We start from the raw sequence: 26595 nt of genomic DNA, 5'->3' as shown, positions 1-26595 counted from the left end.
GGCCCTGCAAGTAGAAGCAGAAAACGTGTAGCCTTGACCTTCTGGGGCTGCTGGAGAACCAACGACAGGCTGGAGGTAAAGCTCCACGCAATGAGGGGCTCATCCTCAGTCCTCACTCAGCACTTAACCAGCAGTTTAGCTTTGGGGAAGTGGCATCCAGGCTCTGGACCTCAGTTCCTCGGTCTGTATAATGAAGGTCCCTCCCAGTGCCGCCATCCTGTTGCTACTCTATCTGTGAAGACCCTGGACCCATTCTCAGCCTTCCCCGGTCAGCCTCCTGCGACTCCTGGCCGGCTCTGAGGGTTATCAGGAGGATGAGGCAGCTGCTGGCTCAGCGAACCCTCGGGGGCTTCCATGGATCGCACTGCAGCAGCCACAGGCCTAGAGCGAGAAATCCCCTCAGCTTAGGGTAACCTGTGCCCGCTGCCCCGGCCTTGGACACCCACAGCCCTGGAGCAAGAAATCCCCCCAGCTTTGGGGAGCCTGCACCTGCTGCTCCCACCTTGGATGCCAATGGCTCTCCACTCACTCACCTGTGTCCGTTCCCAAGGCCGCGGTAGGCCTTGGCCTGGTCCTGCATGCGGTTCAGACTCTGTGCCACAGACAAGTACTGCTCGTAGTACTTGATGGCCTCCTCGAAGTCGCCCAGGGCCTCGTAGCAGTCGCCCAGGTTGCCGTAGGCCCGGCCGCGGTCCAGCACGGACTCGTTGCCGCTAAGCTGCTGCAGCATGGCCAGCTGCTGCTCGAAGTAGCCGATGGCTTCCTCCATGACGCTCATGTTCATCTTGGTGATGCCCATGTTGCCATAGACCTGGGCCTCGATGCCAGGCTCCTTCAGCTTCTGGCCCAGCTCCAGCTGTTCCTCGTAGCACTTGAAGGCCATGGTGTACTTGCCCAGGGACATGTACACGGCCGCCAGGTGGCCATGTGCCCGGCCTTCGCCTGGGAGGTCACTCAGCTCCTGGCACACCTCCAGCTCCTGCGTGTGGTAGCCCAAGGCCTTGTCGTACTTCTGCACCAGCCGGTAGGCGGTACCCAGGGCCGCGTAGGCGCTGGCCTCCAGCCGCCTGTCTTTGACGTGGTGCGCCAGGCTCAGCTGCTGCTCGTAGAATTTGATGGCGCCGTTGATATCTTTTTTACAGATGAAAATATCCCCCAGGTTGCCGAGGGCTCGGAACTTTGCCTGGGGATTGTTCAGAGACTGGGCGAGGGACAACAGATACTTCTGACACTCCTCGGCCTTGCTGAGGTTCAGCAGGGCCTTGAATGCCAGGCCCAGGTTACAGTAGGCCTTCGCTTGGCTCAGCTTGTCGTGCAGGTCTTTGGCCAAGGCCAGGTCCTGCTCGTAGTACTTGACGGCCTCCTCGTAGTTCCCGAGGCAGTAATGGGCATAGCCGAGGTTGTGGCAAACCTTGCCCTCCCCCTCCATGTCCTGCAGCTCGGGGGAGAGCCGCAGGTACTGTGCGTAGTAGGGTGCTGCCTGCGCATACTCTCCACGGGAGCAGTGGAAGTTGCCCAGGTTGCTGAGGGCACGGGCCTCGCTCTGGATGTCACGGAGCTCCCTGGCGATGTTCAGGTGGTTCTGGTAGTGCTGGAGGGCACGGTCATGGGCGCCCAGGGCCTGGTAGGCCACGGCCAGGTTCCCGTGGGTGGAGGCCTGAGAGGCACGGTCATTGACCTCCATGGAGATCTGCAGCTCCTGCCGGTGGTACTTGACGGCTTGGTCATAGAGGCCCAGCGCGTTGTAGGCGTTACCCATGTTCCCGTAAGCCCGGCCCTGGGCCGCATAGTCATTCAGTTCCTGGGCGATGGACAAATGGGTCTTGTGGAGTTTGAGGGCCGTGTCATAGTCCCCCTTCATCTGGTGAATTATTCCTGAAAAAGATGGTAAAGAGCACATCAAGCAGAGGCAGCATGGCTGTGAGATGGTCACTGAGCAAGTGGCCTCAGGTGGGGTCCTGGGATGGGAACCTAGGGATGGGGGCCCTGGGATGGGGGTCCCAGGATGGGGGCCCCAGGATTGGGGCCCTAGATGGGAACCTAGGGATGGGGTCCCCAGGTTTGGGGCCCTGGGATGGGGACTCCAAGATGAGGGCATCTCTGAGTTTACCACTATCCTCACTGGCAGACAATAGTGCAACTTTACCGTACCTGCCTGCCAAGGACCCCCTGAAATAACATCTGCAAACTCCTACATAAACATGGTCAGCGCAGTTATCACACAGAGCGCCCATGTGGGGCCTGGAGAAGTGTCCTAAACGTTCTATAGAAGAACCACTCAGCTCTGTCATCTCCCAGCATGTGCCACCTTGGGTGGGTCACTTCCCCGGGTGAGCCTTAGTTTCTTTATCTGCACAAGGGGTATCATCCTTGCCCTCCTACCTCCCACTCTGTGAGACAGAATTAGCTACTATGATTAGCTCTTGGTGATAAGATGGCCCTGGGGCCTGCAGGAAATTGCCTTTTTTGCCGCCAACTGCTCTCTGTGTTTAGTTTTGAAAAAGCTTTTTCAGTTCACCAACCAAAGCCCTTTAACACAAACCAGGCAGGCGGCAGGGGCCAGGCACTGAGCTAAGTGAGGGGGATGCCCAGAACACAGAAAACAAGCAACCAGGCCCCGGACGTGAAGCTGGAGAATCCAGAGTGTTTTCTTTTTCTTTCTTTCAGGTCTCAGCATCACTTACTATAAGACCGACTAGGAAAGAGTGAAATCCAGGGCTCGGCTGCCCACCTCCCTCTGGGGGGGAAAGTAAAGTCACCATGGCCAGTGGGGGGAGGGCAGGGCAGCAGCAAGTGGGCATAGCAGCCCTCTACTGCTGCTCATGACCTAGGAGGTGGGTGAGGAGGGGGGGGCCTGTTGTCCCTAAGCTGCCAGCTCTTTCATGGGCATTTAATTCGATTCAGTAAAAAGTCATGTTCTATAGCTATCGCGTCCAGGGCAGGCTGGTGGGGAAAGAGACATAGTCCTTGCCCTCAGGAAATCTCCCATCTAGCAAGTGCCCAGGACCGATACACAAAGAGCCAGGATCCAAAAACAACGTGGTGAGCACATGAGGGAGGCAAGGAGCACCAGGCCTCGCCGAGGGATCTCCTGTGTCGGGGTCATGGGAGGCCCAACTTGTTCTGTCCTTTAGACAAGGCGGTGCCCAGACTGCATGACACCCCTGACCAGACCAAGGTGAGTGGGAGGGTCACCTCCCCAGATGGGGACGTGGTCAACGTGGCCCAAATTGCCACAGGCTTCTTTGGCCTGGGGTCCCCCTGCTGACCCCCAGGGAGGGGGCAGGACATGAACCCCTCAGCTTTCCACTGGAGCTGCTTCCTCTCCCACCCCAGACCTGGGCTGTGTACTCGCTTTCCATGTACCCTCATGAGGGTTCCCCTTATTTGGTTTGCCTTCTTGCCCCCACCTAGTGAGGCCATTTTGTGTCCCAGCTTTGGGTCATTCCGAGATTTTGTAATCATGCAAACTATATACAGCTTCAAGTCACTGAAAGCCTGCTTATCCTTGGAGGACAACAGATCCCTGGCACCTTGTCCAGTGAAGGTCACTTCAGGAGGCAGCAAAGGGGCTGCTGTGTGCTATGTATCCCCTTCCAAGATTCTGCTCTGCCACCATCATGCAGCAAAGGACCCTGCCCCTGCTGCCCTGCCCCAGCCAGGTACCATCTTCCAGGTTTGTTCTCCATCCCATCCCCCACCATCATCCTCAGCCACATCCCTATGCATGTCGGGGACCCTTCCAATGCTCTGGCCTCGACCTCCAGCCATCCCTAGCTCTCTTTGACTCCAGGTACTCAGATGGGTGGGAGGGTGGGGTGCCTGGGGAAACCATCGAGCCTGGCTAAGCCTAGTGTGACACCTATAAAAAGAGACCGTGAGAGCACCTGCCTTCTGAGGTGCTGTCAGGATTGGAGGAGGCAATGGCCATAAAGCGCTTTGCAAACCTGTTCTTAGTCTCCCAGGGCCTTGCTTATACCCTTCATGGGCCTGGATCTTATCTGATGTTACCTGATCTGCACAGACGCCCTCCCTTCTCTACTACCCAGGGAGCTCCAGAGGGCCGTGATAGGGCTGTGTCTACCTGTGGCCTTCTTAGGGCCTAGTCCTGGGCTGAGGACTTCACAGGCTCTTTATCAATGCTTTCAGAAAGAACAAATAACCTCAAGTCCTCCCACAGACTCGTGCTCCTGGGACACGGCCAGCCCTGGCTCTGGCTGACATTTGCTTCTTGAGTCACGCCTGGGGTTGGATGCTTCATCAAGGTTAGAAATAGGGATGTGTCCTCAAATACGAGCGAATTGCTCAAGAAAAAAACTCTTCAGGTTCCCTGGAAGCCACACCATTTAGAAAGTCTACATTCATAGAAAACTCTGAATTTTCAGTTCTAACCTAGGATTCTGAATTTGTGCTTTTAGACCAAGGAGAGACTTCAAGTATTTATCTTTCTAAGAATCCTTAGGCCTTGTGAGCTTCCTTTCCATGTCTGTGCAATGGGAACAGCGAGAGCTGCCATCCTCACCAGCTCCTGGATGCAAATCAGAGACAGATGTGACAGGGCTTTACATATCTGAGAAGGGAGGAGAGAAAGAGCAGGCAGAGTGGGGAGAGGGAGAAGAGGAGGGGGGAAGCTGGCAGGAGGGCACAGAGAAGGGAAGGGGGCAGAGCAAGGGGGAGCAGAGAGGAAGCAAGAGAACCAAAGTGCTTTCTATCTCACAGCATCCCAAATCTGGGCTCGTTAATAGAAGGCTATTGCTGTAATGATGGCCACTCAGGGCTCGTTGGTTTGTGAAAGGAACTGCCTGCTGGTTAGAGCAAAATGATCTGAACTCCAGCCAGCTCCCTCAGTCAACTCCTCCTCCTCCTCTCCTGCCCTCCACATTTTAAGCTTTCAAGAGGCAACAAAGAACCATGGGAGGTCCCCCAAAATAAAGGTTTCTATGCACAACCAAGAGGATGACTAGATGGGCCTGACACTGGGTGAAGATACCCACCTACTGCCCCTGTCCCTGCTGCCCTGGACGCCGGCAGCCAGGAGGGCTCTGAACAGAATCGTACCACTTTCGGCAGCTTCCATCTTTGTTGAAGCAACCTTAAAGAGATCCTAAGTGTGGCTGCCAGCCCAATGACTAAACACGCCTGGTGATCACCTGCAGAGTCCCCTTCCCAGGGCCGCCAGTCAGAGGGACGCTTGCACGACACATCTCAGCAGGAGCTCTCTGGGTGACAACAGCGGGGGATTCAGAGAAGATTCTGGAGGTGGCGATCTTGTCAAGGCCACATTCTCCAAGGGTGAGGCAGGAAAGGTCACCCAGATGTGATGTTGCCAGCTGTTCTCCTCAGCTGGGACAGGGTAGGAGACGCAAAGAAGAGACAGGAATCCCACATTGGGCAGGAGAGATGCTCCAGCAAAACTAGGAACTCTTGAAACTTAGCCCTGATACCAGGCTTCTTTTTATCAAACATGACCCATGAGTGCCAAGAAGGACGCGTGCTGACGAGAAAGAGCCCTAGACTCTAGAGGTGCCACTTCCTGGCGGAGGGACCTGGGCAAGCCATTTTAACTCTGGGAAACTCAGCTTCCGCATCCACGAAATGGGATTGGTGGTAACTTGACTTTGTCAGTCTTTTATTACTACTGTATTGGTCTGAATACAGGCACCTTACAGCCCATGCCAGAACTCTAAAATCAGATCACTGGAAGGAAAAAAAAAGTGTGTGTGTGTGTGTGTGTGTGCACGTGCATGGGTGTATGCATTTACACGCGCGCACACACACACACACGCAGACACATACAAATAGATCACAAATTCAGAGTTGAAAAGAATCCAGAGGCCATCCTACTGCCTACCCCCCATTTCACACATGAGTTAATTGATGATCAGATCAGGTAAGGGACTTGTTCAAAGTCACACTAAGAGGTGTCTGGTGGTGCAGTGCATCGAGCACTGGGCTGGGAGTCTAGAAGACAGAAGGTCAAATCTGGATGCCACTGTGTGTGTCACTGCGGGTGGCGCTCCCTGTGGACTCCACTCCAGGGATCTCTGAGATGTTTGACATTTTTACCAAGGCCTTTAAGGAAAGTATCAGTGGCCTGCTCATCAAACCTGAAGCACAGAATTGGCGGGGGGCACCTGCGTGTTAACGTACCTGGAGGTCAGAATGCTTGACAGAACTGAGTGGTGAGCTGAATCGGAGAGGATAATAGTTAATAGAGATAAATATAAAGTCCTATATCTGTCTTCAAAAAGTCAACTTCACAAATACAGAGAGCAGTTTATGTGGGAAAACCTCTGAGTTTTAGCAGGGTACAGCCCAAGGTAAATCAAGGGCCAGCAAAGGGGGTGCTGCCCATAAGGGCAAGAGGCCCACAGTCCTTTCCCATGGTCAGTGCTGGCCCCGACCCTTCAAGGAGGACACTGACAAGGCAGAGAGTGTCCATGGGATGGTCAGCCTGGGACGGTCATGAGTCTTTAGACCAGGGCACACAAGGAGCAACTGAGGGAATTGTGGATGTTTAGCCTAAGAAAGAGAAAACTTATGAGGGGTGTGATAGGGAATGTCAGGGCCAAGGGGCCAGTTGAGGCCGGATGTCAGGGATGGGCCGGACAATCGATCACCCACCTGGGGCTGTGCAGAGGTGGCTCAGGCCTGGATCAGAGGGCCAGGCAATCGATCACCTGCCCAGGGTGGTGCAGAGGGGGCTCAGGCCTGGATCAGGGGGCCAGGCAATTGATCACCTGCTGGTGTCAGTGCAGAGGGGGCTCGGGCCTGGATCGGGGGCTGGACAATCGATCACCTGCCCAGGGAGGTCTGTATCATGTCCCTTCTGGGAAGGACAGGACATACAGCATGGGTCACAGACCTCTATCCCTGCTGCCGTGTCAAGACCTGTCACTGCCCAATCATTAGGCTCCATTTAACAGTATTTATATCTCCCTCAAATCCCCAGGCTCTCCAGGATAAATCATACCCTTTACTCCCATTTTTCATCAGAAGTTAATTTCACAAACTCAATTCTATATTATTCAGCACCTGTGCCATGCACCCCTGCTGCCAGAAAGGCTGAGGAGAGCGGGTCTCCTGAGCCACAGTGGGCTTTTGTGAACTGGGTGTGTCCACATTCAGCATGGCATCGGCAGGTTAGCCTCTAGGAGTGAGGGGTCACTGGGCTGTCTGGGCAGAGGGGAGTCCACCTCTGAAAAGGAAGGCTGCTCGCCCAAACTTCCATGCTGATCAGTGGAGGGCCTGGGTCTGCTCCTGGCCTCTATACTTCCAGTCTTAATTAAACAAATAATTGCTATTTATAAGGCACTGTGCTACGTGCTGCGGTTACACAAAGACAAAAGTTAAACGGTTCCTGTCCTCAGGGAGTTAACATTCCAACTGTTCCTGTTTTCCTAAGGGAAATGTGATTGATTGCTTGCCGCAATGGCTACAAAAGGTATCTAACCCCTTTAAAAGGATTCTCCATAAAGTCGGTCTTGTGTCAATGCACACAAGGACACGCCACATGCAGATGGTATCGAGTTGAGGAAGTCATAAAGTATGGGACCTTCAGACGTGAACTCTGACCAGAGCAGAGCAGGGATGGAGGGGGACACAGAGCCATCGGGATTGGGGGCAGCCAGGCTGCAATGAAGGTGACTGAGGAGGGAGACCCTGAAGAGACACAGGCATCACTGCCAGATTCTAAAGTGCTGCTGTCAATGATCCACAGATCAGGACGATGGTCTGTAACAGGAGGGGAGAAGGTGAAACTTTGGGGCACTAGGTGCACACTAAAAAGATAAAGAGATAAATGTACTAAGCACCTACCGTGCCTTGTGCTAAGGGCTGGGGATACGAATACAAGCAAGACAGTCCTTACTCACAAGGAGCTTACAGTCTAATGGGGGAAGCAAACACCTCCAAGGGAGCCTGACAAAAAGGGGCAGCAGAAGTAGAGGGGGAAGGGGACCTGAGCAGGAGCAGGTAGAGAACTGAGCTGGGCCGGGGCCCCTCGTGGCAGAGAGGTCGGGCCAGGGATTCGCCATTCAGGAAGGTGGGCTTCACGTGGTAGATGAGGTCAGGGATGCAGATCCCCTGGAGCTGTGCGACCATGCAAAGATGCTTAGCGGGCCCTTGCAGAAATGCGGACTAACAGGCGGGGATCCCACAAGGTTACAAACGGCTGATCACAGCATCAGAAATGCTAAGGGACGTCTCACTGGTGGCTTTGTGCTCATATCTCAGAGACAGGGAACAGGGTCAGATGTGAATTTAAAAAGGAAACAAATCTGCATGTTCCTTGAAACATATTTTTCAAAGTTCTTCTGTATTAAATAGATAGCAAATAACATAGAGTGGGGGAAAACGATCCTAATATCAAAATGGGGCTGTGCTTAAAAAATAATTTGGTGGATAATAACAGCTAACATTTATATAGCGCTTTCAGACAGCTAGGTGGCGCCATAGTGCACAGAGCACCAGGCCTGGCTGGAGTCAGAAAGACTCTTGTGAGTTCAAATGTGGCCTCAGAGATACTAGATGCATGGCCCTGGGAAAGTCACTTGACCCCATTTGCCTCAGTTTCCTCATCTGCAAAATGAGCCGGAGAAAGCAATGGCAAACCCAACCCCAAATGGGGTCACACGACTAACACAGGGTTTACTATGTAGCAGGCACTGTGCTAGGCACTTCGGAAATACTATCTCGTTTGATCAATAACCCCGACAGGTAAGTGCTGTTATGTTATCCCCATTTTACAGATAAGGAAACTGAGGCAAACAGAGGTTAAGTGATTTGCCAAGGGTCAGGCGGCTGATTATCACTCGGGGCTTCCTGACTCCAGGCCCAGCGCTCTGTGATCACAGAGACGCATGAAGTGACTCAGAGGACCGGGCTGGAAATTTTGTTTGGAAACTACCCTGTGATTGTAGTATATTGGAAAGTTAGTCAGTCTGTGTAAGCACAAGCAGATAATAAATATTTGCACCTGTGCCCCAGGGTTGTTGGGAGGACACCTGACTGTGAAGCGCTTAGCACAGTACCTGGCTGTGGAGGAAGGCGACTGGACACTATAGGCAGCATATATACGCTCATTTGCCTATATGTACACATATATATACATATACATACACACACATAGATGCTCACTGGGATGGAATATTAGCAAATTTGCGGGTACATTTCAGATTTCTAAACGACAATTCCTAGACTAAACATTTTAAAGCACTAAGAACAGTCCTTTGAAATTCCTTAAAGCGCCGTTTTCAGACCTAGAAGAAAGCTTCACGTGAGCCAAGCACTACACGAGCTCTCAGGATGTGAATGGGATGAAGATACCAGCGGACCCCATGGCAAACATATAACCAATATCTGACTGTTACTGTCTCGAGGCGGGGGAGGGGGAGGGGGAGGGAGGAGGGATACAATTTGGAACTCAAAACTTTAAATAAAAATAAAACTCCGGCATTGGGTGGGTGAGATGCAGACTAAATGAACCCAATTGGGGGGTGGGGGGAAGGGTTGGACATCCGCTGGATATCTACTTCGCGAGTCAAGCCCAGCTGATTGAAGGGGTATAGTGGCTCAGGTGATGCTACAGTAAATGAATTTATTATTTCGCTTTGGCGACAAGTGTGAACAACGTCATGTAAGGGGAAGCCAGACGGTGAGGTTAATGAGAAGGTGAGAGCGAGCAAGTCTGAAAGCCAGAATCCATTGTCCTTCTGGGGCATCGCTGCTGAGAGTGGCTCCACCTGGAATCTGACACCTGGTGGGAGCAGAGAAGTCGCTAATGCCAGCATTCTTTGTTACAGTCATCCGGCTACCAAGGCAAACGAACTCACAGCACCTCCAAGGGAGGGATGCTGGCCTCATTAAGCCCATATTGTGAGATGAGCAAAGGATGCTTTGGGGACAAGCCAGTTCGGAGGGACTCTCCACCGTGGAGCTCTGTGACCCAGGGCTGGGAGAATCACCTGCCAAATAAAGGTCAAACTCCTTGGCCTGACCATCAGAGTGCTCTAACATCAGCAATCACCCTCTATTTTCAACCTCATCCCGTATTAATTCCACTAATTCCATGCAGGCAGTCTCTATTCCAGGACTGCTTGTGGTCCAGTACTAATCCCAGGCTTTCCTGCCACGGAATTCCCTGCCCCTGGCCCATCTCCACCTTGAAAAGCAAACGATTCTCCTTCTTTAATTCTCAGCTCAAATCCTGCTTTCTCCCAGGAAAGGTCCCTGGAAGGGTGTGCTCCTCCCTCCCCTCATTCATTCTGCCCCACCCCCGGCCCACACATTGCAGAGTATTTTGTATTTCCCTGATGTACTTCTAACACATTATCTTGTAGTGGGGTTGTCTGTGTGCATGCAGAAGGAACTGTGCCTGACTTAATCTTTTTTTTTTTTCCCTTCAGTGAGGAGCAGTGCTCTGAACATGGCTAGGACTTAATAAATGTTTGTTGATTGACAGAATGAATGTGCTAATCTGGCCTGATATCACCTTTAGAAAAGTCCAGCACCACCAAGACCCATGGTCTTTTATAATTAATCAAATGCCTTTTTAGCCAAATGTACCAGGTTCCCCGTCCCACCGCCCCCCCCGCCCCCCCCCAGCAAAAGTACATCTGCAGCCTGAACGGCTCTGACTCCTATTGACATCCCCTGACATCGATAACGATTTAGCACGTCCTTGTTTACGTTGAGTGGGCAGTGGCACTTTAGGCTACCTGCCCAATTTCCCTTCCTTTCCTTTTCAGTTTTGAGGAAGACATTGAAATAAGGTCTGGGAAATTCTCGATATCCCTCCATCCTTCTACAAATCCCCCATTAGCCCTTTTAATCAAACTGGGAGGAATTCGGTCAGTTGACAGAGAAATAGTGAGGCCCTAATCGTTCCATTGCTTCCCCATGAAAGCCTCCCAGGGAGCCCCCAGGAGGCCAGGGGCACTTTCTTTTGGCCCCTTCCCGACTCCTGTCCCAGAGGTCTGTACCAAATGAACGGTGATGTGGAAAAGAGACCTTCACCCAGAGGGGCTTGTGAACATGACCTTGCCTTCCAAGGGCTCTCTCCTTTCCCCTGCTGAGTTACAAATTCTAGGGTAACCATGGGCTCATTAGCACAGCCTGACAACAGAACTATTCACAGATTTCCTGAGCCTGTGCAGGAATCTCAGCAGTAAATCCTAAGGCAGCGGGCAAGATTAATTGTGCTACTGAGAAAGGGAAGTAATAATTACAAATATGAAAATGAAAGAGTACAGATGGGGGACTCCGGTGATGGATGGTTAGGTAGTAGGCACTGCCATCCCTAACAGTTCTGGCCAGGGCCATTGTGATAGAAATTGGTGGGAAGCCCAGACCATAATGAAAAATGTGGTGGTCCGGCACATCTGAGCTCCTTCATCAGTCACTGTAGGGAGAAGCCAAATGTGCTCCGTCTGGTTCCCAGTAAGTGGAGAAAGGAAAAGTAGAGAACCAAGTAAAAAGAATGCCAAGCATTATTTAGGTGGTGAGCGGGCTTTAGTTTGGAATTGGAATCCCAGACATTTTGAATGCTCAAGAGCAGACTCCCATGAGGAGACAAAGAATGGAGTGAGTGGCCATAACCAGTACACCGAGTTCCATTCGTCCCATCAAACTTTGTCTATAAACACTGGACAGTCCTTTGCTTTTCCTGAGTTCTGTGGCTCCATTTCACAACGGATGGCCTGCTCTGTCACACACTCCCTGGATGGCCTGGGGCATGCAGTGTGATAACATGGAAACAATATTGGGTTTGGGATCAAGGGACCTGAGTTCAAACCCTGTCTCTTCAACTTACTATGTACATGTATGACCTTGGGCAAGTCACTGACCTTTCTGGGCCTGTTTCCTCCCCTGTAAAATTGTACCAGAACATACAGTCCCTTCCCATTGGAATTGCCCTGAAGTAGAATGGATGGGCTGCCTCAGGAAGCAACGAAGATCTTCCTTTTCAGGGTGGTTATAGAGGGGCAGGTGGGCCAAATTGGTCTCTGAGATCCCTTCTGACCCAGTGACTCTGTGCCCAACCTCCCAGGAGTCAATGAGAGAACCCAATGTACCCATGGTCCTGGAGGAAAGTGACTGGCCATCGTTATCAAGGTCTTACCTCTGTCAGGGGCAGGAAGGGATTTAATTCAGCTTTTAGATAGGAAATGAAAATAACAGGGTGCTGGAATTTGAGGAAAATCTTTGAACTTATGCCTTACAATACATAACTAAGGAGCAGTGAGCTTCTTGAACAAATGTGACAGAAATATATGGAGAAGACAGGGATGTCCACTACTTGCCTAAGATTTGAACAGATTAGGGGACAAGATAAAAGACAAATAAAAGACAGCCAAATTCCCAGCTCCTTCAACAAGGCTGGATCCCCAAGAGCTGGTTCAATAACTCATTTCTGGATTCCTGAAATCAGATACTCTTCTTTCTACTGCAAAAGCAGGAGCTCTTTGCGTTAATCAAATGTGAATCATATCCCCAAACTCCTTCAATTTAATTTAATTCCTAAGATTATAGGATCAGGTTAGTCAAGGCCAATTCACCAAGAAATTATTAGGTCCTAATATGGGCATGGTCCTGAACTGGGCACTTCAGAAGAAAGACCAAAAAAAGGCTAACCTGAAGCACCCTAATACCTGCCCAGATTCCTTGCTTCCTGCTTGTCAGGGCTTTTGATAATGTCATAATTCTCCACCATTGATGCCCAGCTCTGCCAGTCCTGGCATCTGCCCGGGATCCCTTATCTACACAGGCATGGCATGACAGATGGTTTTACTTTCAATTAATATCTTTATTCAGATACAGTGCAGGGGATGAAGGCAGGAGAAAAACTGAATTGCAACCTCCCTAGTCCGCAGGTTCTGCTTTCTAATACTATTAGCTGCAGAGTCAAAGTCTGTTGGAGGCAGGGTTTTACCTACAGTTAATCCCAAAGGATGGCACCTGGGAATACTCTCTATGTGGCAATGACCCGCTTTCTTCAGTGTAACCCAAGATCTGGGGCACTTTCACATTGTGAAGCCCTTCAAGGAAATCATCAAAGTTAATTATCCAATTAATATCAAGGCTGGATATACAGTAATCTGTCAAAAGACAAAGGGTTTAGAACTTCTATGCCGATCAGTTTCTTATCTTTTAAATGGAAATGAGGGAATTAGTCACCCTTCCAATTCACTCATTGTGAATATTAATTTGTCTTTTTCCGGTTGAGCGCCTCCCTAACATGATGGTTGTAATTAGTGAGGTTGAAGGGGACCCAACTGCATGTCCCACCCCAGAGGAGCCGCTGCTGCTGAATTCAGGGCGGGGAAAGAGCTTGGGGTTAATGAAGGGGGAGCAACAGGCACACCCCCACTCCCATGCACACAGTAAGCACTTAATAAGTGTATGCTGATTTTAATTTAATTTGTCTGAAGCCCAGGTATGATCAAGACACCCTCCTGTCCCTATGGCCTGGAGGATAAAATAAAAAACATGTTTGCATTGTAAAGGATTTACTTTACAACCTATCTCTGACTCACCTTTACGTACTGATTTTGCTTAACTCTTTCTTGTACACTCTGGCCTGTTTGCTGTTCTTGCTTCCGTGTTTTTGTAGAGCCATCTCCCATGCCTAGGAAGTGCCAGGTGAGGGAGCTGATCAAGACCCCGCCCCCCCATCAGCTGATTTCCCCTAGCCCAGTGAATGAAATCCCAGAAGATGAGGGGCAGATAACAGAAACAAGGCGGTATCAAGGTCTGAAACAAAGTGTCAAGACAGGTTTATACTCTGCTGTCATTTATGAAGTGTGAAGGCTTCTGATAAAACAGATGGAATTAGAGGTTGGCCAGTCATTGGATGGCAAAGGGATGGTCATGACCCTGGCAAGACACACTCAGTAGGAATCTGCCTCAGTAGCTCTGAGGAATGTAGCCTTCAGTAGCAGGGAAGAGAACCAGCAATGGAGGAAGAGCCCAGGCCTTGAGAGGGAACCATTTCTCACCTCTGGGTGCAGGGGTGGGGGATGCTCCCAATGGCCATCCTGTCTTGCAGCAGAGAGACACGGAATCCAGTAGGAAGGGGGAGGTGGAGGGAACCAGCACTCACTAAGCACTTCCTATGTGACAAGCACTCAACTAATATTATTTCATTTGGAGAGAGCTCAGTGAATTGAAGTAGGATACGGTTCTAAGGAGTGTGAACTTTCCAAGCGGAGAAAACCAGCCCTGCTCACTGGTTGCTGGGCCATGTAGAGAAAGAGGCTGGGGAGTTGAACCAGGTACCTAGCAGACTCTCCACCAGGCAGAGCAACCTGAGGCTACCAAGAGAAGGAAGAGGGCAGGTGCCTGCAGAGCTGGACATGCAAGTTGCCCTGGCCCCATGTTCCAGAAATGTATGCCTTCCTGTAAGTGTGTTCTTTGTGTGTACATACTCTTCCCCCAGACACTGCTTGCTTTGGTGGAAAAGAGACAGCAGGAGGGGAAGATTTGTACCTATTGTGGTTATGTGCCATCTTAGTAAATGTCTTTGCTTTGAGCTAATCGTGTCTACTAGCTAATGATTAAAGGGAAACACACCAGTGGGGGCCTATGAGCTAATAGAGTTTTAGGAGTCGTGAGCCCATAATGTACTCTGAGGTCATCGTTGTACTCCCAGGGGACCCAACCTGTAGGTTGGAGGACGGGTAGTCTCAGAGGAGCCGCACCTGGAAAGTGTCCCCTCCTCCTCTCTGGCTTCCTTCAAAGACCTACTCAGCTGCCACCTCCTACCCGACTTTCCTGGTCTCCCCAGGTGTTAGTGGTTCCCTCCTAGAAATTACTTTGCATTTATTCTCTCTCTATTTTGCATTTGCTCTCTCTCTATTCTACGTAGACTTCTCTAAGTATACCTTGATTTTCTCCAGGAGAATATCCGCTTTGTGTTGACAGGGGCTATGTAACTGCTCTCTATATCCTGAGCCTCCCAGCTTCTCACCTGGGACTTAGAAAGTACTACAAGTGGGTTTGCTAAATGGAACTGAAGCTGCTGCCTCCAGTCTATGTGTAGGCATGTGAGCTGTACCACCCGACCACACCATTCCCCTGACCCTGGGCTGTATGGGGAACAAAATGGAACTTTCTCAGCTCCTGTGCAAAGCCCAAGAGTCTGGCTGCAGCCCACCTTTGCAGCCTGAATGCACAGGATTCTTTCTCGTGCCTTGCATGCTGTAGCTAAAATGGAATACAAGCTATTCTGAATTCGGCATTCGTCTCTCACCTCGGTGCCTTTGCTAGGCTACTCTACATGCCTGGAATGCTCTGCCTCCTCACTCTCAACCAGTCAGGCAACAAGTATGTGCCAGGCACTGTGCTGGGCACTATGGATACAAATGCAATGACCAAAGCAGTCCCTACTTGCAAGAAGCTTCCATTCTAATGGGAAAGACAAGTGTCCGTAGAAGTATAGGGGTATAAATATAAAGATAATAAAACCAAATGAACAAAAAATGGTTAACTACAAGATAATTTGGGAGGGAGGGAGGGAGAGCCATTCCTAGCTTTTGTCAAGGCTTTGCTAACATGCCATCTCCTTAGGGAAACCCTTCCTGATTGCTTACTTCTCTCCCTCCTACTCGAATCATCAAGCATAGTTTGTTGTTGGCCCTTAGTAGACTCTAAACTCACTGAGGCCTGAGCTACCTTTGTGTTCCATGTCCTGGCACGATGCCTTCATGCACTATGCTTTTGCTAAATGATTCCCATTGCTAGATCAGGCTGCAGTAGATGCCCTCCTTTCTCATCTCTGCAGTTCATAAGACGTCTTCCCTTCAAGGCTCCATTGAGATACCATCCCCTAAGAATCCCAGCTGAAACAGGCCTTGGGGAGGAGTGGGCTCCTCCTCCCGAGGGGTCTTCAGACCACATCACCAGGTGGCTTGTAGAGGGCACAGCTGTTCAGGCCTAGTGTGGACTCAATGGCCAATGAGGTCCCTTCAAATGCTGAGGTTTTTGAGTTATCTCCCTCATCAGACTTTCTCAGAATACTTTATCTGGATTGCTCCTTTCCCCTGTCCCAGCCTAGCTTGTATTGCACGCACCTATGGACACGAGGGCTCTTTCTCAGTGGGCTGCAAGCTCTCTGAGGGGAGAGAGTCTGTGGCTCTTCACATGTGTATCCCCAGTTCATGGCACAATGTGGCACTGAACAGGGACATAATAAATGTTTCAGTGATTTGAAGATGAAGGGAGAAAGGGAATACAGAGAGAGACCTTTAGAGGGACACATGGAGAGTGAGAGGGAGAGGGAGGGAGAGAGAGACAAAAAGAGAGAGGGAGAGATGGGGGGAGGGAGGGAGGGGGAGAAAGACGGAGACAGAGAGACAGAGAGAAAGAGGGAGAGACAGAGAGAGAGAGACAGAGAGAGAGGGGGAGAGAGAGAGAGACAGAGAGAAAGGGGGAGAGACAGGGAGGGAGGGAGGGGAAGAGAGAGGTGGGGAGGGAGGGGGAGAAAGGGGGGGAGAGAGAGGGACAGAGAGAGACAGAGAGACAGAGAGAAAGAGGGAGAGACAGAGAGAGAGAGAGAGACAGAGAGGAGAGAAGAGAGGGAAGGAGGGAGGGAGAGGGAGGGAGGAGGGAGAGAGGGGGGGAGAGAGAGAGAGAGAGAGAGAGAGAGAGAGAGAGAGAGAGAGAGAGAGAGAGAGAGAGAGAGAGAGCCATCAATAGAAAGTAAGAAGTAAGGTTGGAGTTACTTGAGAGGCAGAGGTTCTGGAGATCAGAATGTATTCCACATGTATTGATTGATGCCTATCACGTAAAAGGCCCTGTACCAGTCATGGTGGGAGATACAATGAAGAGCATATACACACACACACACAAACAAACACACACAGCCCCCGCCCTCACAGAGCTCACTGCTTAGCAGCAACCACTAAATGTTGTGACTTTGCAAACCCAAATGCAAAGACAGATGGATTTCTGCACAAGCCTGCGATGCAGACTGTCAAATGTACTCTCCACAGGCAATCAGGTCTGAAGAGCTCGATTTTAAAAATTTATACCGGATGGAAAACACAAACCTTCTTACTGAGGGAAGAATTCTGGCTCTGTTACAAAGGATGCCACCAAAACCAGCCAGTCAAAATGCTGCTCGTTTGTCCCACAACATGGGCTCCTAGAAAAGGCCATTTCAAAAACATGGAAAGAGCCAAACGAGGCCGATGTTGGGAATTCTGCTGCTGATGTCTGGGCTCTCTTTTCCCCTTTCCTTCTGGGGCTTCCACCTAGGAGAATGAGTGGACTGGAAAGGCCATGGATGCCCACCCTAACTGCTTTCAGGGATTTCGTTTACCTGCAGCTTCCCAATCCACATCTGGGTGCAGGCCAGGACATTTCAGGGAAGGTAGTGGTCCTGCCTTTAGCAGTCTGGCTGCCTCCAAAAATATCAAGTATGGACTGTACACAGACAATACATATAGATGTATATACACATGTATGTGTACACTGTATATATGAACACAGAAGTCACCCTCCCTCCAAAATACACAGAGTGGGAAGGTACGTGACAAAATCTCAAACACTGAACACTCAGGAAAAAGAGCTTTTGATGCAGCAAGGTGGCAAGGTATGCTAGTGAAAAGATGACGATGAAGGTGATCCCCTTCTTTCAACAGGACACACTGTAAATATATATATATATATACACACACACACACATGCATATGGACTATTTGTGTCTGACCTGTGGTACAGACTTCTGAGCTCCTGATGGTCGACATTTTGGTCCTCTTCAAGTACGAAGGATAACAGCCAACCAACACATGCATACACACATATACATCTCTGGAGAGAGACAGAGAGAATCCACACATATACGTGTGTCTCTATAGCTTTGGCGTATACACACAGACACAGACACAGACACACACACACATAAATACATATATCCTCTTATTAGACTGGAAAGATTCTATTTTCACAGGAAGAACTCTAGGAAATCTATTTCTTCCAGTCCACTTTACAGACTGGTGCCAAATTCAACTTCCTTAAAGTCCTTCCACTGATCTCCCAGCCCTCTGTGCTTATCTTTATAGACATATCATTTGTAGTACATTTGTTTTTGGAGATATATTATAACTCTCATTATATTACATTATCCTTGAAGATGGATTTATTTATATACAGAGGTATAATAAATGTATCCTAAAGCACCAAATAGTCACATTTTATAGGTGGAAAAACTGAAGAATACTATGAGTAAGCAACTGATCAAAGTCTCCTGCCTGTTCCTGCTCTAACTCAGGGGTGGGGAACCTGAGGCTTGGAGGCCACACGTGGCCTTCTAGGTCCTTGGGTGTAGCCTTTTATTAAGGGGATTTGTTCTGTGAAGTCTGGATTCAGTCAAAGGGCAGCACCTGAGGACCTTGAGGGCCACATGCGGCCTTGAGGCTGCAGGTTCCCCGCCTCTGCACCAGACCTACTCTACCAAGGGTTCCATGACCTTTGAAACACAAGAAGGTCATCACCTCATTAGCTTAGGGATCATCTGGTCAAACCCCCAAATTTTAGAGATAAGCAGATTGCAGCCTAGGGACATGAAGTGGCTTGCTCCCCCAAGGTGGCAGAAGAGAATGCAGCAAAGATGAGTCTCTTACTAAATGCTCATTGAGTAACTGATTAGAAAGAAGAGGGAAAAATTGGAACCAGGTTCTCGGAGCCCAAACTTCACTCACTTTCCACTAGACCAAAGACATTCTCTTGCTACTTGTCTAAGCCCATATAACACACTACAAAACATTGGTTCTTTCTGTACTGTGCTATTATCAGTAATTCTGAATTTTTCATTCAAAATTAGACATCTGATTGGGAAAGAATATCACAGATCATCAATAAGACAATGAGCTGGAATGCTGATAAATTCACAGATCTGAAATTTAATCAGGATAAAAACACATGCTTAAGTCATTTCTTCACATAATTATGAGTGAAATCATAGGCCCTGCAGGCAGTGTGGCGCAGTGGCAGGGGCAGTTGGGAGCCTGGGATTAAAGCCTGGACTCTCTCGTCCTCTGCCTCTGGGCTCAGGGAGGCCCTCACCCTCTCACTCACTGTGAGATGAGGAGGTTGGCCTTGATGTTCAGAATGTCCCTTCCAGATCAGAAGTCTAGGATGCTGCTTTTGTGGGTTATTACATATTTCGGAGCTGCAAAAGATGCCAATCTGAGGGTTGCTGGTTTTTTTTTTCCTTAAGAGGCACATGTGGAAATTATCCTTAAGCAAAGTTCACTACAACAACCCAATGGCTTTGTGAGAGAACTGAGCATCCCAGACAGTGCTCTGAGGTTCTGAAGAAATGGGGATTAGGAAGCCAAGGCACTGGTGCATTCCTCATTCCCAAAATTCATGGTGCCCCCATGGGGAAAAGCTGAAAAAGCCCTTTGGCAAAATCTGGGAGAGGCTCTGGGAGTGGCAGTGGAGAAGGAGGAGTTGGGCTTAATGTTCAGGATATAGATGCTCATCAGTTTAACGCATCAGTAAGCAGTGACTAACTACCAGGACCTGAATCCTACTGGTTCCTGTGGTAAACACGGTCCTGCTTTGAAGCTAGGTCCATGCTCAATATGCCAATGGTTACCAATGCAGGACAGTTTCTCTCTCACTAATTTTCAGTGTTACATTAGAAATGCCAAACAGGAACACACTCTGTACCAATATTCACAGAAAGTTCCATTTTTCCTAAAACAAAAAAGGCAATCCAGTGATGTAATCAAAAGAAAAAATGTTACTAAGGTTTATCTTATGTCTTAGTTGAGTCTGAGGCAGGTCATTCAAGGAGATGAAAGTCTCATAGCCAAACTCATGTGCTCAGCTAGGGACAAAGAACACTCTGTCATACCATGGCAAGAGCCATCTGAAGTCAAAAGAAACTGAAGGATTACCTGCTCTGAGCCTTTGGTTTTCCACATGACGAAACTGGGGCTTAAAAGGGTCGGGTGACTAGACAATACCAAACTTAGTTACTCAAAGAGCTGGGATGGAACTCCAACCTCTTCGCTGCCCAAATGAGCTTAAAAATCTGAAAACCACTTTCATTGTCTCCTCTTTATTTCTGGGATCCCAGTGTGGCACTATGTGGGGGTACACTCTGCCCCAGGCCAAGTATCAGTAGTGAGTGTGAAACTGTGACCACCTAGGCTCCACCTACCCCAAGGGATCTCAGTAGTTTACCTATTGTGGCAGCTTCCCTCCCTCCCTCCTTCTTTTCTTTCCTTCCTTCCTTCCAAGGGAGATGGTGTGGACAGTAAAGCTCCTGGGCAAACCAGAGGTAGTGGTCACACTCACCTCTCTGCTATGAAAGAACCATGGGAGAAAGAAAGAGAAAGAGAGAGAGAAAGAGAGAGAGAGAGAGACAGAGAGACAGAGAGACAGAGAGAGAGAGACAGAGAGACAGAGAGAGAGACAGAGAGACAGAGAGAGAATGAGTACTCTCTTAGTCCATTTTGATCTGCTGGCTGGGGACACCTGGTCTGGTTACCCAGATCTGGGCTCCCTGTCCCTACGGTGCCTTCTCACAATGGGGGCAGGGGTGTGTGTCTGAACAAATGACTGCTTCATTTTCTTTCTCAGCTTGGTCACTGTGTTATGGGGGAATCCAGCTCAACTTCCTTTGCAATAACAGATATACCGTTACCTTACAGCAATGTCTCTGCTAGCCTCTCAGCTAGCCCCTTCTGTGTCAGTGCTAACACATGCTACCTCTACGTGCTGGAACGGGCCGGGAGCATTAGAATTGCCTGTTGTCTTCCCAGTCAGGCTCAGGACTCTTCCCAAAAGGACCATGGGATGGACAAGACAACTTCCCATTGTTGAATGAGTGGGATCCCTGAAGAGTGGTGGGGGCCAAGACTGAAGGAGATGGCTTCCTATTCATAAAATGCAGACCAGTTTCCACTGGCAGAGGTTTCAATATAGAGTTGTCCTCTGCCTTCACAGGGAAGTTAGAACTGAAGGAGGTAGGAGATGCCTGCTGAGATCCTGTGACCTGGTTTGATGAGACTTTGGGAGTTTGACTTCATCACACTTCTGGTCTTTCTCTTCCCTGCTGAAGGCCAATGGGGTAGAAGCTAGACACCATACTCCTACACTGTCTCTTGTCTCCTTTGGCCTAGATCATGAGAGAGCAGCCCGGCCTGGCTTTGCTTGCTGTTGCTTGAAGCCAGTGCTCTGCCCCAGAACTGAGCTGAGGAGCAAATGCTAGGCCTTAGAGACTTTGTGCTTTCCTATTTCTCTCTCACACTCTGTTAGGAGTTGAGGAGTCTGTGTTCTCTGGTGGGGGTAAGGGGTAGGGCACTGGCCTATGACAGGACTCCTTTGGACAGGATTGTGTGCCTTATATCACTAGGATTATTGCTAAGGACTCCATAGGAGTAATTTTTGATAAATTTGGTGAGTTCATTACTGAGATAAGAATTCCCCTATAGCCTATATTCTGGTAATCCCACCAAGACCAAAAGATCCCACAATTGGATTTTGGGGTACAGGAGACTCACTGGCTAATGGAAATTTAGGGAGGGTGGCACTCCCTCCACCAGGCATGATAGCACCTACTGACTCAAATCTAAGTAAATAAGGGAGATGCATGGCCAAGATTACTGGGTGGGGCGGAGAGGAGATCGTACTTGTATTTTTCATTTCAAGTGTGTGACCCTCCAAAATCCACCCGAGTTTTGCCTGAAGACTAGAGACAGCAGAGTGCTGTGAAGAGAGCACTGGCCTGGGAGGCAGAAGAGCGAGACCTACCCATTGGGTGACATAGACTTAGCAAGATAGGCAACGTCTCCAAGCCCCAGTACCCTTCTTTCTGAAACAGGTGTGAGAATCCCTGTCCTGCCTGCCAGCCTCCTGCCACCCAGGCTTGTGAGGAGGGATCAAAGGAGATAATAAAATGAAAAGTGCTATGCAAACCATAAAGTGTAATTATAGAAATGATAGCTATTGTTGGCATTTGGTCATAGAACGATTCCAAACCAATTTAAAAGTGAATGAACAGAGTACTTTCTCAGTAACCCTGTCAGTTCTGGAAGGGATGTACTACAGGAGGGAAGAGGCTTTTGTTTGTCTGTTTTTGCTACAGAGGCCTAGTAAACAACGATGGAATTAAAAGGAAATGAGTCATTCTCTAAACCACTCCAGACTTATTTGTCAGATATGTCTCTGTCAGCTCTTAGGAAGTTATAGAGAAAATTTTGAAAAGACAAAGTGACCAGGACCTAGCACAGTGACCTAGCACCAGGACAGTATCTGAGACTTGGCACTACTATTTCTTAGCTGTGTGACCCTTAGACAAATTCCTTAACAATCCTGTGCCTCAGTTTCCTCATCTGCATTAAATGTACTCCCTGCCTCGAAGAGCTGGTGGGGAGCCATCACGAGGATCCCTGCACTGCCATCCTCCCCTGACGTCTGGCACAGCCTGGAGGTGACTCATGACTTTTCTCCTCTGCATTCTTTGTAAGAAGGGATGGCCCTAGGCTTTTTCAGGTTCTGCTAAGGGGTCCGAGCTTGGACAGGTCTAGGCAATCTTGAGGGGCTTTTTGGGAGCAGCCAGGATGGGGAAGAAGCTCCGGATTAGGTGGAGCACCCAGTAGGACATATGCTGGAGGACATCTGTGGGCATGTCTTTAGGTACTCCAGAATTATCTTCCAAGTTGTAAGTTTATACGGATGAAATTACAGATCTTTGACGTAAGAATAAGCAATAAGAGAAAACCAGGCCCTGCAGCTGTGGTGATACTGATTTTTGCACCAGCACCCATACCGCTCTTCCTTAGGGGAATGCCATCCCACCTTCAGCTTGGAGTATTGAGATAACCCACAATCTTTAAAACCTAGTGAGGGACCTGCTTGATGGCAGCTCAAAGCATCATGGGATCACGGATGGAGAGACAGAAGGGCCCTGGCTGGTCATGCAGCCCAACCCTCTCCAGTTTCCAGATGAGGAAACCGACACTCCCATGTTCAGCTGGCTTGACGTTTTTACAGGAGCCAAGGAATCACAGAGGACATTCTGCAGGGAAGATCTGGTGTTTATAGAACAACTTGGTTCCCTTCTTATCCCACCTATGTGTTTCGTCACTCTGCCATTGGTCAACTTTTGGCTCTGACAGATGTGTGCATGTCCCGAATCACAGGCTGTGGAAAATGTGCCTGCCCTTCTCCTTCTCCCCAGTGCCAGATTTCCCTTCATTGGCTGGTAAAGATCCTTTTGTTTGCTGTGGAGGAAGATCAGAAGATTCCTAACAGTCTTCAAACTGACTTTCACTTCCTCCAGTGTGATAAGCAAATAGCCATAAGATACTTGTTGACAATTGTGGCTTCACAAATCAGAACGTCCTTCTAATAAGGCCCATTTGGTTTCTAGCACACTGATACTTGCATTGTATAACTGTATCTTGTTTCATGCAAGAGACAGGGTCCTGAAAAGTTGTACATAAACCAAATCTGAGCAAATGAAAGCACATTTTAGACACACTGGGGGAAGAGGGCATTTAAAGGAAGCCTAGATTAAATCGTTTTATAAAGGAAGAGAAACAGGGGCTGGCCCAGGAGTCCAGACACCTGGGTGCTAGTCTTAGCTGTGTTACCTGGGGCAAGTTACTTCAAGTAATCCATTTAGCATTTATTAGGCAACTACTGCATGTGAGGGATACAAATGTAAAGAGTGAAATGATCTCCATCACAGGCAGTGCACCTGCACTCAAGTAGTTTCTTGGACTCAGTGTCCCTATCTGTAAAGTGAAAGGATTCCACTAAATGGTGCCAAGGTCCTCTAGCTTTCCAACACTCTCCAGTCTACAGCAGTGGTATCGAACACAAAGAGAACAGGGGCCACTAATCAGTACATAAGGATCCTTCAGGCCGCATATTAACTTAGAAAACCACATATTAACATTCTCTACGGTCTATAGTATTTTTATTTATTTTGTTAAATATTTCCCAATTACATTTTAATCTGGTTTGGGCAGCACTCCACAGCATTTGACACCTCTGGTCTACAGTGTGCTCTAGGGTGCTAACGTGCTAAGAATCTAATTCATCGCTTCCTAAATTAGGAAGTGTCTTTTGTGTGAAACTTGACTTTCACATTCTGTGTCATATCTGTTAAAAAGGAAAAACTATTAACTGTTATTGGTCATGATCATAATAATAGAGGATAATTCTATAGCACTTTACAAACATTATCTCACTTGGGCCTCCTGTAAATCTATGAACTAAGCACTAGCTCCATCATGCCCATTTTACAGAGGGGTAAACAGGGCCTGTTCTACCCCAAAGCCACAAGAGCTTCAAACCACGCTAGGGCTTTGGGACCTTGCTAGTAAGCGTCTGTGTTGGTAAGCAAAATGGCCTTTGTTTTCTTTGAGTAACTCAGTGTATTTCATTGAGCCTTACTAGGTGCTAAGCCCCAGGCCCAAACCCCTATTAGGTGTGGAACCTATGTGGGTGTGGATTGGTGACTGGGGTGGGGCCCAAGGTGGGGCTGGCTAAGGGGAGGTGCTAACTCCAGAGCCATGCCCTATTAGGTGTTAACCTAATCTATGTGGATGTGAACCTCCTAGGGTCCTAAGGGGAGGGGCCAACTCAGGAACCAATCACCAGAGCCTAAGCTCTGGTCATTCAGACAACGTTTGATGATGTCTGAAGCCCTATAAGAAGGGAGGACAGAGCCATTTGTGCAGGGCTCTGGAGATGGTGTTGATGAGGAGACTCCGGGCAGCTGTAGCTAAGGAGCCCTCCAGCTTGTAAACCCGGATGCTGAGACTTTGTTGAACTCTGGTAACTATGTATTGGGATTTGAATCAGACAAGGTCTGTCTGTTGATGTTTGCAATTTGTTTGTATTTTGTTCTGAAGTTCAGGGAGCTGGCTTTTTCCCCTGAACTAAGTGAATGCTGTCTGTATGCTGGATTAAAGTAAGCTTGTCAACCCCTTCACCTTGCTTTCCTTTGTTAAGCAGATCAAAAGAACCTGTGCTGTTGGCAGCTTTCTGGGTGCTGGCTGTGGGTGGATCTTAAACCCCCACAGAAGCTGCTAGCCGGATTGTTGAAACAGCGTCATGGGTAGGATCTGAACTTTGGATTCCCTGACTCCAAGCCCAGTGCTCTGTCTATAACACCAGGAGGACAGAAACAACCATTTTTGCATTTCTAAGACATCACCAGACCGTGCTTTGGAAGCCCAGCTCCTTGTGCCAAGGTCTCCTTTGTGTGGCCCCCATCAATGAGCCATGTCGATGAGGAACAGCTGGGCACGTCCGGCTTCTTTTGTGTGGTGTTCAGCAGTGGAGCAGGGGTAGCCAAGCACTTTGTTATGTCTGGGACAATCATGACTGTCCTTGAGACCAATAAACAGTTAGAGACATGCGTCTCTTATGTCTGTCTAAGGGGCTGCTCAGGATCTCAGCGAGGCCAGCGTGGTCCCAAAGCCCTAGCGTGGTTTGAAGCTCTTGTGGCTTTGGGGTAGAACAGGCCCTGTGCCTCCTTTTGATCTCATAGGACTACACAGCAAGTCTGTACTATCACCAACCTTCTTTCCCAGAAGAGGACACAGTGCTAGGAAGGGAAGGGAACCTGCTCCTGTTAGCTTCCCTGCACTAGAATTCACACCCAGCTCTCTCTTCCCTTCTAGTCCTCAGCAGAGCAAACGGGGCTCACACAGCTGGTCCCTCAGCCACTACATCCCATTGCCTCCCTCTCTGGGCCTTAGTCTCTTCCCTTGCTTTGGACTCTTTCTAGGGTCCGTCGCACTCTCCCATTCAGTTCCAGTCAGACAGCAGCTCCTCCGGGACAGGGACAATCCTCCTTCCCAGCTTCTGTCCTCTTTGCTCAGCAGTCCATTCCACACCATCCCTACTGGAGGCGCTGTTTCACTTGCTAGGTGGGTCAGGATTAAACACAATACCTGCCTCAAGGAGCTGATGGTTAAGAATCCGACTAAGGATTAAGGTCTTATGAAGATCTGTGGGCAGCTAGGTGCCACCGCAGAGCACAGAGCCCTGGTCCTGAAGTCAGGAAGACCGGAGTTCACATCCGGCCCAAGACACTTCCCAGCTGTGTGACCCTGTGTGATATTAATTAGGGTGGGACTTTTTTTTACTGTTTTCTCTTTTAGCACTTATTTAATCAAGTGCCCTTGATGAGTCTGGCCTTTGTTTCTTTGATTAAATTAGGAGTCTTTGATGACTTCTTTGCCTCAAGGGAAAGCCTGCTTTGCATGGGTTTGAGTGACATGTTTGTGATGCCAGAGGCTTTTAGACCATGAGGGTTTGAGTCCCAGGTTTGTGACGCTTTTGGATCACGTGGGTTTGAGTTGTACACTGTGACGCCCTTCGACCCTGAACAGAATATATAAACTCACGAGGTTGGCATCTTCCCTTGGGGCTCTCAGTCACTCGAAGAGTTGCGTGGGACTCTGGGCGGCCATTTTAAGAGCCCCTGGTTTGTAACTCCAGATGTTGATGCTTTCCTGATAACTCAATTGTGATTTGGTCTATTTCTAACGTATGTCTATAATTTGTTTGTATTTGCCCTGAAATTCAGGGTGCTGGCTCTTCCTCCTGAACTAAGCG

General features: G+C 49.1%; 1 protein-coding gene across 1 annotated transcript in view; it reads right to left on the bottom strand.

Annotated features, from left to right (window-relative positions):
- Positions 1-26595, bottom strand: part of TTC28 (tetratricopeptide repeat domain 28) — a 330631-nt gene that overhangs the window by 130853 nt on the left and 173183 nt on the right. The window contains exon 6 of the mRNA XM_036760398.1: positions 534-1875. Within this exon, the coding sequence (XP_036616293.1) occupies positions 534-1875 (1342 nt within the window). The remainder of the gene's footprint in view (positions 1-533; positions 1876-26595) is intronic.

Source organism: Trichosurus vulpecula, chromosome 1 (assembly GCF_011100635.1).
Source record: "Trichosurus vulpecula isolate mTriVul1 chromosome 1, mTriVul1.pri, whole genome shotgun sequence".
Lineage (NCBI taxonomy): Eukaryota > Metazoa > Chordata > Mammalia > Diprotodontia > Phalangeridae > Trichosurus > Trichosurus vulpecula.
The sequence above is the reverse complement of the archived record's forward strand: the minus strand, read 5'-3'. Positions and strand labels throughout refer to the sequence as shown.